This window comes from Orbicella faveolata, unplaced genomic scaffold (assembly GCF_042242905.1).
Source record: "Orbicella faveolata isolate gen_17 unplaced genomic scaffold, um_ofav_v1 contig_25, whole genome shotgun sequence".
In the NCBI taxonomy this organism is placed as follows: Eukaryota; Metazoa; Cnidaria; class Anthozoa; order Scleractinia; family Merulinidae; genus Orbicella; species Orbicella faveolata.
This window is the reverse complement of record NW_028301553.1, coordinates 32061165-32077460: the sequence shown is the minus strand read 5'-3', so window position 1 is coordinate 32077460 and position 16296 is coordinate 32061165. Positions and strand designations below refer to the sequence as shown.

Here is a 16296-nt window from a genome sequence, read left to right as displayed (position 1 = left end):
GTCGATTGATGACTGGTCAGTTAAAGATAGCTATTTTCATGAAGTAACCTCTTATCGGGGTCGCTGTTCAATTGATTACTTTTCCAGTTAAAAAAAAAAAAAAAATTCAAGTTTTTCCCAGTTTCTATTCGAAGATTCTCTAGCATTTAGTTGGGTAGGAGAAACCTGTTGGCTGGTGCCACCTGTTTCGTTAGTTGAAAATGTCATCCGCCACATATGTTTTTGTCAATAGAACTGGTTACTCTTTATTGGCCTTTCAGCTCCCTTTTGGCCTTTTTGGTGGAGCGTAGGTGGGGTTTCAGATCTTTTGTTATTGATTTTCTCTTCGTTGAGAACGGTAAAGATGTTTATCTCCATGGGGCAAATAACAGTTCCCTTTTCACTCGGAGAATTTTAGTTGCTTGTCGGTGCTGTACAGTCCAGTGTCCAGTGGAATCTGTCTATGGAGAAGTCATGCCGCGCGGTCACGATTACGCTGTTTTAGGCCGTTGGGCCATGTCACCTTTGTGCGGGACTGCCCGTTTATCATGTGTTGATCTTAGGTGATTGCACTGTTTTAGGCCATTAGGCCATGTCATTTTTGTGCGGGACTGCCCGTTTATCATGTGTTGATCTTAGGTGATTACATTGTTTTAGGCCGTTGGACCACGTCATCTTTGTGCGGGACTGCCCGTTTATCATGTGTTGATCTTAGGTGATTACGCTGTTTTAGACCGTTGGGCCATGTCATTTTTGTGCGGGACTGCCCGTTTATCACGGGTTGATCTTAGGTGATTACACTGTTTTAGGCCGTTGAGCCATGCCATTTTTGTGCAGGACTGCCAGTATATAGTGTGCTGAATGCAAGATTTAGGCCTCTGGGCCTTCCTTATGTTCTGATCTGCGTGTTGTTGCATTTTTTTTTTCTAATTGTTCTCATATTTCTTTTCTTATCTTTCAAGTCTACAAAGTAGATGTGTGTTTACTTCAAAGGTTGTCCACTCAAGAGATCCAGACGACTTCGCAAGTCAGCGGAAGGTCTTCCCTTGCGTGCCTGTGAAGCAAAGGCCCCTTCAATAACAGAGCGTTATTCAAGTGACTTTCAAACATTTAGAGAATGGTCTTCGCGCTTTGAGGAAGTCGCTTGTTTGCCGTCTGATGAGACGTCTTTTGCTCCTTATTTGGAGTATTTTACTGCAGCAGAGTTCCCTCTACTCCACACTTGGTTCTGCCTGTTATGGCATAAATTGGGCACACCATCGGTATGGCTTTCCGACTTGTGATTTGACTTGTGATAGAAATTTTCTCGAGGCGGCTAAAATTGAGCTTGCAAAACCTGTTTCCATAAAAAGGGGGGCGCTGTTACTCCCGAGATGATCTTGAGGATATATAATAGGTTTGCGGGCTCCAAGGCTAATCCTGCTAATCTTCGCTTAGCCACAATTTGCGTGACTGCCTAGTGGGCTTTTCTCCGCGGCAACGAGTTAGCTAGCCTTCGTTGCTGTAACGTTAGTTTTTACGATGCATTTGTCAAGATTTATATATGTAAGAGCAAAACAGATGTTTATTATACGAAATTTTTAGTTTTAATTTTATGAATTTATTTTCTTCGGAGATGTAGCATATTTTGCTCTCAAAAAATTCGTATTAAAATAAAGTTTTAGACTTGGCATGCGTTTGCGGAACTAGGATATCTTATACACTTGTTTAACTGATCTACATAGCTTAAGAACATGGGCCGCTAAGGAGCAGGCATCAGCAATCTACACTTTTTATGTCACGGCAGATAGAAGACTGATCGAGCTAAGGACGACTAGCCACAGCTATATTACGATAGGTTAGAATCTTTACTTTCAGTGTCTAGAAATTTGCACACTTAGATTCCTTTGTTCTCTTTCTTTATTTTCGAAAGCGGGCATCAATAAACGAGATGCCCGCCCCTGATGCTGTGTTTGTGTTTATTAAGATTAGTTACAAAATATTTTATAATCGTTTCAGGGTGATTAGAGTATAAATATATTTTGTAACGTTTCGCTAATTACACTGGAGTATGTTCACTATGTATGGTTCGTGTTAACTGTAGAAGTATTTTAGGCGTGAATCCCTAAGGGGCTAGTAGGCTATTTAAGAATTTGTAAGTTATGCAAGAGCCACTCGAAGGCATCTCTTTCAACTTTGCTTTTTAATTCTTCTGTTTATTCACTGTTGTATTTTCTTTATGATGATGTAACGCTCGCTGTATCCTGCATCAATAAACGAGATGCCCGCCCCTGATGCTGTGTTTGTGTTTATTAACATTAGTTACAAATTATTTTATAATCGTTTCAGGGTGATTAGAGTATAAAGGAGGTTTCTGGTCTGTCCACAGACGTTTATTTTTTTGGGTACCAGTTATTTTTCTGATTCTTCAAAAAGCGCAAGCGAGGACCAATTTTTTTTTTCGTTCAATAGTCCCCCCCCCCCCCCCCCCCTTTGCGTTCAAGCTTTTTCAAATTCACTGCGGTTAATACTCTTGCTACGAACTCGAACGGGTCTGTGGAAAGACTAGGTGGTTTCATGTCATGAGAGACAAGTCTTCTAACACTTTTAACACATTAAGAAAAGAGCATTCTTGAAGGTGATGAAAAAAGGATGCTTCACAGGGAACAGAGGAGTCGTAATTGACCGGTTACATTCACCGCACAATTGTCTATCTGTCTGTTGTTGATTCAAATCACTGTATGTGATCGAACTGTATACATGCATCGTGTTGCGCGTTTGTTAAAGCTTTCCGTACGAGGCACAGTGCCGAGAGTTACTGTAAGTTACCACGAGTGACAGCCAATAGTCATTCAGATAAATTCCCACTTACGGAATTTTTTGTTTGGAATATTCTAGTTCTCGTTCAGCAGCAGAAACGATGGCCTTTGCTGGATTCTAAGATGATGGCACTGAAGAAAATCTGTCTTACAAATAAATATATCAAAGTCAAGATGGCATAGTAGTTTTAAGTGTCATAATGAAAGATAGTCTTCAAGAAAACTTAATCTACACGCTAGCATTGGCAAAATAACGCAAAGTAAACTACTTTTGCGGACACCTTATTATTACGGACACAAAGTATTTAAGCTGACGTGAGACATTAGGAACCCAAAGGTGTCCGTTGGAAGGGAGTCGACCGCATAACAGTAGGGGGCTTAAGCAAACCACGACGACGACGGCAACGAGAACGTCACCAAACAAAAGGTTTGAGGAAAACAAAAGTTGTGCACGTGCGTTATAAATCTCTGTCCATTTCTTTACCGTCCCCTGCTAAACAAGAACGTGAAATGACCAAGTTCTGCGTAGTCTTAGGAACGCGAACGACCACGGTTAAATTTTGGTATTTCCATTTGATATTGAACGCTGTCATTGCATATTTAGCCTAAGCACGTTTTTAGAGCCATTGGCGTACTGAACAGATCTAGAAATTGCGAACGCGCCGGCGTTGTCGTTACTTGAGCTCCCTAGTGTCGCAAACACAAAGAAAATCCCAAATCTGTTAAACGATAGAACAGAATGACAAAGAGCAACCGGAATAGTGAAAAATGCACGATTTCTTTTTTTCACAATTTCTATTCCTAATCTTCTTCATAACCCTTACGTCAGATATCACGCAACGCCCAAGACACGCGACAGAACAACGAACAGAACGCCTGCCAAGGTATGTAGAGTCCATCATGCACATAGAAACCAGTCTCCTTCGGACAACGTTACATTGTCATGCAACGCTTGCGTTACACCCCATATAACTGCGTTGAATTTATCCTCAAGGTAATACTTCAAAATAGTGAGAAAGAAACTACAATTGTATACCACTTGCTCAAAATTTAAACGGTTGCATATATAGATTTCTTTTGACGGAGAGTACGTTGAACGTAATTTGTACCAGAAAGGAAATTAAAACGCTCGGGAATCCCTTACGTTTCTTCTGTAGCTGAGATGCAGGCAAAAATAGCCCAATACAGCGCAGGTTCTATTTCCACGGCTCACTCGAGTCCTGTCTATCTGGTAATCCAACCTAAATATAGCGTGACTTCCAACTGTCTTGCGTTTCTGATTAATAATTAACTTTTTACAAAACATGTTCCATTCTATTCGCGTTTGATTCCTAGATTACTTTTACGAGCCATTACGAAAAACTGGAAAACGATACGCTAGACTGTACATTTTTTTAAAACGTTCTGTGATAAAAAGTTATGTTTTCTTTTAACATGAAATAAGTTAATGCTAGTGAACAGGAGCTGATCAGAAGCAGCTTGTACGGAGCGATGACTTGTGTTCTACCTCGTGTTACGCCATGGATCTTGTTTTGTTATCACCTGTAAAATCAACAAACTCCAAGTCAGATCCAGCGCCTACAAGTTTAACAAAGTTTACAACGTTAAAATGCTTGGTTCAACAAGTAATTCTTGTCGAAACATATCAGGAATCAAGTACAAGAAATCAAGTATTCCTTTCCATTTAAAGTGGGGTTTAGATCTCGAAATTCTTCCCAGTTTGTTACTTTGCAGAGATTCCCAATTTCTACACTCAGTTCAGGGTGAGGCTAGAGTTTAACGGAAAATACGTCACGCAAATTTATGCAATTTTAGTTCGGACCAACTTAGCATAGAATGACCTGAAACTGTATTACAATAACGACTGAAAACTGAACAACCCAAGAGAATCACAGAAAAGCTAAACAGTTGTACGAATAAACTTAACAGGAGAAGATAACAGACTACCTTTGCGTAACCTACAAAAGAATCAGCCCATTATAAATAAATAAATTACTTAAAACCTAAAACCCCATTTACGGACATAACACACGTATTAGGTAAAAAGCAAAAATTAAAACGACTGAATACTTGAGAATTTAACGTTTGTAATTAGATCTCGATAAACTGGCTAGACTAACACTTCATGTAGCTATCCACGGGCCAGTCTAGCCATAAAGATGCAAATAGAGGAACAACAACAACAACAACAACAAAAATTGAAGATTGAAAAATTGTGCATACGTGGTTTGAGAATCGTGTTTTTTGCCTACTCACCTTTTAGAACGCTTGACATTGTCTATAATCTTTTCTACAAAGCCGTCACTGAAGCCTGGACAGGACGTCTCTATTGATTTGAACGCCTCAGTGAGGTGCTCAACTGAACGCCCCTGGCTACTGTGACTTGTACTGAGCTGAAACAAGAAAACATTCTAAGATGACTATCGTGCCAAACTTAGATCAAGAATCAAAAGGACACAGCGTCCTGGATAAATGTTGTGTTTAATATGGCTGGGAGCGACACGAGTATAGCGCCGACCCAGAGTCACACTGATTGAGTTAGACATGACGCTAGCACGACATTCGGATACGGGCCTTGGACCGACAATACAAGCTTCCTTTCTTTCCTGCCTCAGAGCCTGTTGGAAACCTGACAAAAACAAGATGATAACTAGATTTCTCTTCTTCCATTTCTTTGTACTCGGGTTTTGAGTGTTGCTCCAAGCTCACAGGTTGTGGTTTTGTGGTTAAGGCTAGTTAATTTAATTTTCCAGAGTCCCTACTACAGAAGTCTTAGTCACTGTATGCTACAGAGCCATCATGTCTCTGATGTCTTTAGTTAGAGCAGACAACTTCAGACTTGACACAAAGTGACTTCTTCCCAGTGCGGTACACGAGGAAGAAAGTGCTCAGACAGGAAAAGAAATAAGAAAGTCTAGACACTGCTCTTGACTGACTAATTATAAAATGTTAAATGTACTTACCTTGGTCAATGCTGGTAATAAAACAGTTGATAAATATTTTGATGGAGGTTTCTCTTCTTTATTTTTCACCTTTGACACCTAAATGTTAATCCAGAAATAAAAAGTTAACATCAGAAACAACCACGGTATATATCCATTTTAGGACCAAAAATTCAACAATCACTTGATGTCTTTTAAGTTTCTAAATCAACACATCACTGACCAAAACGGTACGATTATGCACTTAACTCAATGTTAGTCATGTAGATGGTAAAGATTATCTGCGAGAGAAATCATATTTATTTAGCGACGTACTTTCAAAAATTTATTTTGTTGCTGCGGCAATAAATAGGAAATCTTTTTTTAATGCTAAAAGCTCCCTTAGAAGGACAAATTTTTGTTTACAAATTGAAGGACGTCAATATATAGTGTACTCAGACATACACACCCCGCATGAGATTTTCGACTACTCAGAATTAATTTCTTTCAGGTACTGAATTGAGGTCCCTTTACGTCAGCATATCTGATTATCCAGTCTTACGATTTTAGCAAATCTCAGAGAGTCTGGACAATTTAGGTTAGGCCGTACTTCGAAGTGCACAAGCAGAGTAAAGCTAGACATGACAACAGAGCAAGACATTTTTGAACGCTACTACTAATGAGGACTTACGTCACGAGCATCTGTGTTATTTAACTCTGCAGTGGCATTATTTTCTGCTTTGGATGTTTCACCTTCTGCAGCAAAAGGATTTATTCGTTCTGGAGGAAAAATCCACTTTGAAGTACCTACTGAGCCTACTCCATCCCTGAAATGAGGAGAAATGGATAGAAACACTGAAGACCCTTCAGCAGAGATTTCAAATACTGTACATTTGACAGAGCTATACTACGATTCAGACTGGAACAAGAGAGTTTTGATTGCTATATGAAGTGCTGAAGTAATTTGCTTTCCATGAAAACTGTCCATGGAGAGGAAACACAGCTATGATGAGATGTCAAGTAAATAAACTTGTTCATTCAGTGCTTGATCCATAACTATCACCAATTTTGCAAACTAAAGCAAATTATATGGCGTCCCTTACACCCACTAAAGGAAACAGCCACAAGACTGTTTGAATTACATGTATGGCCAAGACATTACACTGATAATCAGCCAGTGGTTCACATGTACATGCATAAAATAATATACTTTGTTTCCTGTTAAACCACTATTTAGAAACCAATGTTGTCACAGGACAAAACAAAACAAAACAAAACAAAACAAAACAAAACAAAACAAAACAAAACAAAACAAAACAAAACAAAACAAAACAAAACAAAACAAAACAAAACAAAACAAAACAAAACAAAACAAAATTTACATGTAAGTATTTAAAAGAACATGTAGTTAACTTACTCTTCATTTTCTTCCCCTGAACTGCTGTCATCGTCATCCCGGCACTTTAGTTTCCAGTTTTTATACCTTTCTATTAATTCTACAAGAAAGGTATTTTTCTTTGCAGTTTTAATAAATCTGTGCTTCAGAAGCTCTTTAGCTGTTGGTCTCTGTAAAAAGAGAGCACCATTATTTGTATTGGCAATTAAATATTTACCATTTATAAATCTTCTGGACTTTTTAATTTAATTTTTTTTTCCTCCAAAGCACCACTGTCCAGCAAGTATAATTTATGAATATCAGTGCTATATAAATAGAATACACACTCATGTTCTATGTTATTGCTAATTTATCACTACTAACATGCAAAAGAGAGACATGTACCTGTAGAACTGCGTCTTAATTGAATTACTAGATACAGCTAACACTGCATATAAGAACAAAAAGTGTAATCTGAATCTTCTTGCAATCTCTCATCAAGTCTTCACAAAACAAACAAATCTGTAACTTCTCAAATGATTTCAACACAAAAATTAGTGAATGTAATAAACAAAGTTTTGACATCATTGGAATGTCATTGACAAGTAAATGTGTAGCTTAGTTTTTGCATTATAAAGAGATCTACATGTACTTGCAATTATAAACGTACGGTGGCAAATACTTATTTTCTTGACAATGACATCCTGACGATGTTGAAATGTCGTTTACTACTTTCACCAATTGTTGTAATAATTTTCTGTAACAAGTAGATATGACTGTAACACTAGAAGTCCAAAGGACACACATCCCATTCTTCAACTACAATTTTCTTGAAGTTTTCAAATTTAAATTTGCTATCTTGATAATATTCTTCATCAGATCATTCCAAAACAATTTTTCTACTGGTTATCACATCTCATCATCATGCCCCTTGAAAGTCTGCTACAAAAAATTCCCTTACTAAATTGTTCTAGTCCAGAGATGTTGCAACTGGCACCTGCTATTATGATCTACTCCAGGACGACACTAACTTTTCAACTTACTAGCCTAGTGGCTAGTGATAACATAGATGTTACTAGCCAAGCATTGTGGTTGGCTACCTTATTACATGAAATTTTTGCGAGATGTTTATTTCACGATTTGGGGGTGTGCATATTTTGCGACACTTAAATTTGGTGATTTTGCAAAAAAATTTGTATTTTGAATCACTTTACCTTCGCGTTTTCGAGTAACACAAAATTTATTCCCTTGGCAATGTTACATCTTTGAATTTAGTAAACTGACTCTATCAAAGGTACAATAACGTCAAAAGTAACAAAAACACAATGGTGGTATTATATGTTAACAGTAGCATAATGTGTTATGTTCCTGACACTTACTTATTCGCGTCACTTTAATTTTGCAATTTTTTTTAAATTGCGAAATCTGTAAAATTAATGTGTCGCGAAAATTTCAGGTAGGTCCAATAACAACAGAATTACTAGCAAGACTTGAAAGCACAACACAAGCGACTCTCTTTAAGACATAATAATAGTAATTATACTGTACTTAAACTAGTTTAAAAAAAGTTCCAGTTACTGAAAAGACTTTCAGGACACTGTTTTTCTCTGAGACTTCCTTAGAAAAATATCGAAATCCCCAAGACACCACTGTAAAACTGTCAAGACTTCTTCACAGACAGGTGCCATAGAAATGTTTCAAAAGCAAAACAACTACCTGAACAATACTGTAAACTGCCCTTGGCAAAATTCGACTGCTAAAAACGGCTGGTTTAAATGTCAAAGGAAATAAATCTTTCTCATCTAATTATTTCTGTAGTGGTAAGTTTGCAAGTATGCATACAACGACAAATCACCCAATGTATTGTTACGCTAAATGAAATACTATCCCTTTACAGTTCTGCACTATTTTGCGCATGGAAAAAATTTCATAACACAAAAGAGCATTGATGTGTGCTTTCAGAAAATGCTGTCTTGTTTGACAAATGTTTCTTTCAACAAAAGTAACATGTTCAGTTCCCCGATTACTTACCACCCAGCGAAAAGTAGACAAGCTTAAATTTGCATACATGTACATGCTGAACAGCACATACCTGGTACCATGATATGTCCACAATGAAATTCTGACCTTGTTTCCGAGGAAAGTGTAAATTTTGTGTTTGTCTTCCTTGAAGGAGACAGAAACTAGTTCAGCCAATTTCATTTTGCTGACTAGTCAAAGTGGCTAGTGGGAATAAAAAACCTCCTAGCCAAAACTAAATTTCTACTAGTCTGTGGCTAGTTGGCTACTGTTAGTGTCAAGCCCTGCTACTCACATCATTAGGATCTTTATTTAGACACATGGCCACAAACTCCTTGAAAGCTTTACTGAAATTTCCAGTTAATTCAGGGGGGTTATTCTTGGGTATTAAAAATAAAACTCTCATGGGATGGAGATCTGAATTGGGTGGTTCTCCTTTGGCCAGTTCTATAGCTGTAATTCCCAGAGACCAGATATCAGCCTGTAAAAAAAGAACAAAATTAAGTCAGCAAAAACTGTTAACATTGAAAGCAATCACTTACTGTACATGTAGTTCTACAAAATGCATGCATTCTTGGTCCGTTAACACGAAAACCTTGGTGCTAAATGCCTCTAATGACAGAACCGTACTCTGTTTCTTTTTTTTCTTTCTTTGTAAAAGTAAAATTAATTATGTTTATTATATGGCTTGTGTTCATGACTGATATAAAACTAAATTTAAGTCCACTTTAAGGAAGGAAACACACCTTTGAGTCATAAGCAGATTGTTTTATCACTTCTGGAGCCATCCAGAATGGTGTTCCAACAAATGTATTTCTTTTGTTTAATGTGTCTGTCAGCTGTCCAGCAACACCAAAGTCAGCTAGCTTGACATCACCACTTTCTGACATCAACACATTTGCAGCTAAATAAACAGGCCAAACAAAAGTATAATAGGTTATGGAAATGTGGCCAGCAATACCACAGTTGCCTGACCATGCTTGCTTTCCTTGCTCTCTGATTCAGCATTAAAAATAATACTTTTATTGTTAGTCAAACAGGTGGAAAAGGCAGCCATAGCAGACTATTTATCTGCACACAAATTACGATTGGTTAATCAAAACATTTTGAACATGGTTTGTTTACTACATGTACATGAATAGTCTTCCTGCTTATCTCCACTTGTAAAAAGCCAAGTCTTCATGAAGTGTATTGGGTGGCTGGTTGAAATATTCACATGCTATGAAAAGTGTACATAATTTATGTACATGTATCTGCTTGTACACAGCATGCATAAGACAGAGAATGTGTATGACATGCAAACCATGTTCTCATACTCACCTTTGATATCCCTGTGTAACTTCTTTTCACAATGCAGATAGTCAAGGCCCTTTAAGATTTCTCGAATGATAGTTGCAATGTAGAATTCTTCAAATGCACCAGCCTTCATCTTATGTGAAACAAACCAGTAAATATGTTAATGTTGTTAACAACTGTATATCAAAATTGCAAAACGCAATAGTGCAACAATTAATTTTACCTAATAACAAGCTTAATTTAATGTGTTTATTGTACACAAATTAGATCAATTTTCAAGCATAGGTATGACATTACATGCAGCTATTTCAGACTATCTATGTGTGTAAAAATAATAATTCACAGCTACATGTATATAACATGATTAGATATACAAAACGTACTCTGAATTCATTAGTTTAAATACTGTCAAACAAGGTTTTTTGATGTCCATTGAAACTGAAACCAAGCAAGTCACTGAATAGATGCATGTACTTTCCAATGGAAAAAATGTGACCAGCCATCAAAACATAAATCCTAATGTAGCTGGCATGGTTGTGAACCTGATTAAACTTAGAGGAGCATATCCCTCCTTGCAATATAATACATGTACGAAAAGCACTAAAATGTTTGCTAACCAATTCCAGGTTCTTTTACTATATTGTTAATTAAGTACGCTTCTGGTTTGAAATTTGCCAAACCAATTTCGCTGTTTTTATCTTTTTCTGAACATTGTATAATGCCATTTAAATTTTTAAATTTTGTAATTTCCCAACCGTCACGAAACACTACATAACAATCTAAGATAATCATGCATACCAAGTCCAAGGCTGATCCTCCACCAAGGTATTCCATAATAATCCATAACTTTGTTCCCTGGTGACACACACATACACAAAATCAATATAACTAACAACCTGGACCCATGAATCCATGTTACAGGTCTTCAGGGTGCAATAAACATGATTACACTTTACAGTCTACAGCATATGGCTTATGGTAATTTCATTTGTTCTGACAGCACAGTCAAATTTTTGGAATCAAATCTCAGACATGCATGTTTCTAATAAAACTGACGGCATACTGAAGCCATTGAAAGATCACCGTAGACTGTTGGATTGATTTTTTTTGTGTGCCCAAAAATTTCAAAACTGAGTAACAGTGACACAGAGATAGTGTAGGATATCTATGGATGTAGGTGCTATGTCAATATGGAAGTTTGGTTGTCAATCAGAAACCTCGGACATCTTGCAAGTCAAGGTAAAGTCAAGGATGTGATGAGAACATTCTGTGACACTGCAAGTGATTGCAGCCCTGTGCATTTACGAGAGGGTAAACAGTATATTTCATATCATTTTTATTGAATCCTGATGTCAGAGTAGAATGTACATGCATGTAAATTCTTGTGTCACTCTCTTTCAACAGAACTACAACAGGTTGTTCCAGGAAATAGTGGTGCTTAATATCAATATAAAAATTCAGGAATTGGGTGAAAAAAAGGCAATCTTTTTTCAAAAGATATTGTGTCCTTGAATGGAAAAAACAGTCAAGACAGTTGTTTTGTAATGCAGGTATATAAATGTGAACTGTGCAAGAAATACATGTACGTGTACAGTACATACAGTAGGGACTGCCAGTTGGAACTGGGGTGCTTATAGACAAAATATCACTATTTAAAAGGGGCAGTAATTAGAACTAAGGGTGCTTATTAGATGCTTTTTGGCATAGAACTAAAATTTCAGGCATCTAGCACAAGTACAGTTGAACCTCAGGTTGCGACCACTTCTCATGAGCGGCCACCTATTCTCAGCAACCATTTTTCCAAAAAACCAAAAGTTTCTGTGTCAAATCACTATATTTGGAACCTCTTGTACATGACCACCGCTTGTAAGCGACCACGACCACTCTTACAGAATGTAGAACTAAAAGTTTGAAATTTTCTTTTGTTTTTAACCTCTCGTAAGTGACCAATTGTCAGATAATAGAGCGGAAATTAGATAATGTGACGTGACATTATCACATTCCTGGGTAGTACAAGGGATGTTAATTTCTCAATGGGCACTATTAGATTTTCCTTGAAATTGATGTTTCACATGAATAAAACATTTAAAACATGGGTTAAGTCCCCGCAGTCACCATATGCTAATGAGACAAAAGTTTGCAACCACCTCCCACAACCACTTAGGTTTCACATTTTGGGTGGTCGCTTATGGGAGGTTTAACTGTATATTCATTTAATGACACATTATGAAGTATAAGGAGGGTAACCTTGGAACAGTATTCTGAAAGTGAAAGTCAAAGCATCGCATTGATAGATTACAGTTGTAATACATTCCAATTCACCCACATATAATCTCACATCTGAAGAACGAGACTAGAAGAAACAAATTCTAGCAGTGCTGTAAATACCTTGAGATATGAGCCATGATATTTTGTAACATAAGCACTGTCACACTGGGATAGGACTGTGATTTCCTGCTGAATGTCTTCAATTTCATCCTCAGCTTCCTCTAAATCAATTATTTTAATGGCAACAACTGTATTTGTCCTATTGTCTATGCTGTTGAAAAGAAGAAAAAAGAACAAGAAAACAAAAGACATGTAAATAGACATTTGATCAGAGCAGAAATATATACATACATGTATGTTGTGGTTTTAATTTTTTTGGTTATCTGCTTTTTTTACATCATGTAATGACCATGAGACAGGAAAATGAAAACCACCTGGTTTGAAAAATTGCCAATAAAAACATATTCATGTCACAACAAACACAAAGTCCACTGGATCATAAACAGCTTGTGTTTTAACTTGCTCAGAATTCAGATCAAAGAAATTCTTAACTACATTACAGTAAGGTAAAAAAAAAAAAATGCCACCAAACTACAGCAGCAACAATACCACTATTAACATAATAAACAGATCTGGGCGCAGATGGTCAAGACTGGGAAAAAAATGACTGCACAGTTAGCATAACTCACAACACAAACTTGATCCTATCACAATAATTCTCTTCAGTCATTAACATTTATAATGGAATAACTTTCTTATTCTATAGTTCAATAATTATTATTGAACTATAGAATAAGAAAGTTATTCCATTATAAATGTTAATGACTGAAGAGAACTGATCAAGCAGATTTCAATTATTGACTTTCATGGCAATCTATAGGCTATTTCCAAGTTGTTTTTTGTCTTGTGAGTCAAAATGAGCCACGCAAAACTGCTCAATTTCAAGTGAAAAGTTCCCCGCGAAGAGTTGGTTTTGAAACATTGGCAGGAGGTAACTCAAAGAGGGCTTGTTTTGTGTTTGCACTGATCCTGCTTTGCCAAGTCGCTCTGTAATTAATTACAATGTACATTAAAGAAAAAAACCCTGCACACTATTCTCTGATGAACAAGGGTAACTACACTCAGGAACATGGACAAAGCAAAATCCCCAACAAAACTACTGGCATAGCAAACATCATCATTCTACTTGGGGTAAGGTATATCATCATATCTCTGTTAGTAAATGTGCTGTGATTGGTCAATTTAGTGGGCCATATTCCACTATACGGACCACTAAAAATTAAAGCTGTTTTTGTCGCCAAAATGTTTTGTGATTTATTGCCAAGCGTTCTTAACTTTTTAGCAAGTAAAAGTTGAAAACTTTCTTTTAGTTCTGAAATTGTGTATTAAAACTGGCTAACGAATTAAGAGTCACTTAACAACAATTTCATATCGACTCATTTTGCTTTGAAGTGTGTCAGAAATTTGAAACTGTTCTGCCTGAATAGAAATCGTTCCCGAGCCTGTCAGACACACAGTGGAGATAAAATAAATATCTTACTGAGTTTGAGCACTGTACTGTAGGATATGGATCCTCATTTTCCCCCTTCAATTTAAGGCCTGTACACTTTACCCTTGGGCCATAAATTGATGGGGAAAAACTTGGTCTGTAACTTACAGTACCGCCCTCAAACTCCGTTAGTAAGAGGTCTTTATACCACTCAGGGTTGTGTAGGTGGCTTCATTGTTGGATAGGGAGTCTGATTTTGCCAACTTTCTCTCTTTTTTTTTTCAGAATCAGACAAATATCCCAGTACAAAAGCCAGCTATGACTGGGACGCAGATGGCAGCTTTTGCCGTTTTACAATCCTGGACTTGCCTTTCAAGTGCACATCTTACGACTACCTTTTTTATTTGGCTTGTGAGTATCATTTTAACACCAATAATTATTACCAGCGTGATTTTTCAACCCTAGCTTCCATTCTGATGTGATGTGCCCTGGTTCTAATTGTCAAGAAGAAACTAAATGTATTTTGACCTAGGGTTATGACAGTAATAGAAATTTGTAAAAGGTATAACTTGGATACCACAAGCTTACAACATCTTTGGCAAGCTGTAGAGCACATGCTTCTTTTTGTGCAGTGACATTTCACACAGTATCACCGTGTATTACCACTGTGACAATTGATGGCAATCAGATCAATGTTTTCTTTTGTTTACGGTTGGGAACCTTGGGAAACACATGAGATTTGGCTTTGACCCTGATGTAAACAATGAATCATACCATATATAACTCTACCATATCATGAAAAATAACTTGTCACATAGTCACGATGATGTTTCACCCTTTTGTAAACCTTATTTGAAGTTTGCCAGATATTAGACACGGGCAGGGACTACACATAACCTTATATAATAGAACCCAAGACGTTCACATGTAGATTGTAATAAAACGAAGATGATGCCCTTTTATAGAAATTTTCAAAACAGGTCCAGTTGTCTTATTTCAGGGATGGTGAGCCATTAAAAAGCGAAAACAGAAAATGTGAATGTGGTCAAGTAAAGACGTCATTTACATTTTGGTTAACACATTCGACTTAATAATCTTGAACCAAATTGACTAACCTCTGTGCAAACAAACAAAATTTATTGTGCAAAAAACACAAAAACCTCTTTGAGTCGCTATTAGAATTTTCCTTGTGATAAACGATCTCATTCAAAGTAAGGTCATTTCTATTTTGTCTACAAGGAAGCAAACATTCGTCACTTACCCTTTGTATACTTCACCAAAGGATCCTTTGCCGATTCGTTCCAGTTTCGAAAATAGAAGTTCTGGGTCAGCCTTCATACCCTAAATGCAATATATCAAGTCACTAATAAGATAATAACACTATTGAAGGTGTGCGAAAGGTGTGTATAGCTATATTCTAATTGACAAATTAAAATTTGTATCGGGAATTCTTCCAAAGGCTAATAGTTAATTCGAGCTTTGCAACTTTGAAGTTTAATTACTGGTGGAAAGCATACTACCTCGAGATTTGAAAACAATCTCTTCATTAACAATGAAATAAAATCCTCACCACGTTATTTTGTGCTGCCATGAAGAAGAAGATTGCAGTTACCGGAACAATTCATGTAAAACGTCCTACGGAACGTCGGTTGACTTCGTTGGATTGTTGTACCCTCCTTCACGGCTAAATTTAAATGTGCACCAACAACGAAACTATCATAATGCTATCAAAGAGTGCTGCACACTGTGTTTCTAAATGAAAATGTAGGTTTTCCCAAGGCGTTTTACGAAGAAAACTCTGTGTAAAATCCCACTTCCCTGCAGTTCGAAGGCCGCCATTCTGCCATTATGTCGCGCTCGGCTGAGAACCAGTATACAAATATGGGTATGTCACGTGACGGAAGTAAATCACAAAACAGCCCGACCTCTAATGGTCCCTATTCTGAAAGGAACATTTTTGGCACAGGGCACGCCGCTATTACACTGGAGCGTGTTAGAGGCGTTGAAATTGTTTATATTGGTCAAAATTTCACACAGAATCAAAGTTATCTTCCTCAAGGATAAGAACAGCTCTCGCTCTTAGAGCACAATTTTCGATGAAAGTAGATATTTATGCTTCTCGTATTCATAATTATCGATTTTCGCTTTGGC

General features: G+C 37.1%; 1 protein-coding gene across 2 annotated transcripts; it reads right to left on the bottom strand.

Annotated features, from left to right (window-relative positions):
- Positions 1–3536: 3536 nt before the first annotated feature.
- On the bottom strand, positions 3537–16012 carry LOC110060835 (serine/threonine-protein kinase 26-like). 2 transcript variants are annotated; one of them, XM_020767635.2, is made up of 12 exons: positions 15716–16012; positions 15407–15486; positions 12777–12927; positions 11187–11243; positions 10413–10521; positions 9839–9996; positions 9388–9573; positions 7116–7264; positions 6390–6525; positions 5741–5818; positions 5034–5170; positions 3537–4319 (listed from the first exon to the last, which is right to left on the bottom strand). In XM_020767635.2, the coding sequence occupies exons 1-12, from the start codon at positions 15734–15736 to the stop codon at positions 4316–4318; spliced, it is 1266 nt and encodes a 421-aa protein (XP_020623294.2). In that variant the 5' UTR covers positions 15737–16012; the 3' UTR covers positions 3537–4315. The 2 variants fall into 2 exon arrangements, with proteins under 2 accessions (XP_020623294.2, XP_089149777.1); XM_089293651.1 differs by lacking the exon at positions 3537–4319 and having other exon boundaries at positions 5030–5170.
- Between the last annotated feature and the right edge of the window lie 284 nt (positions 16013–16296).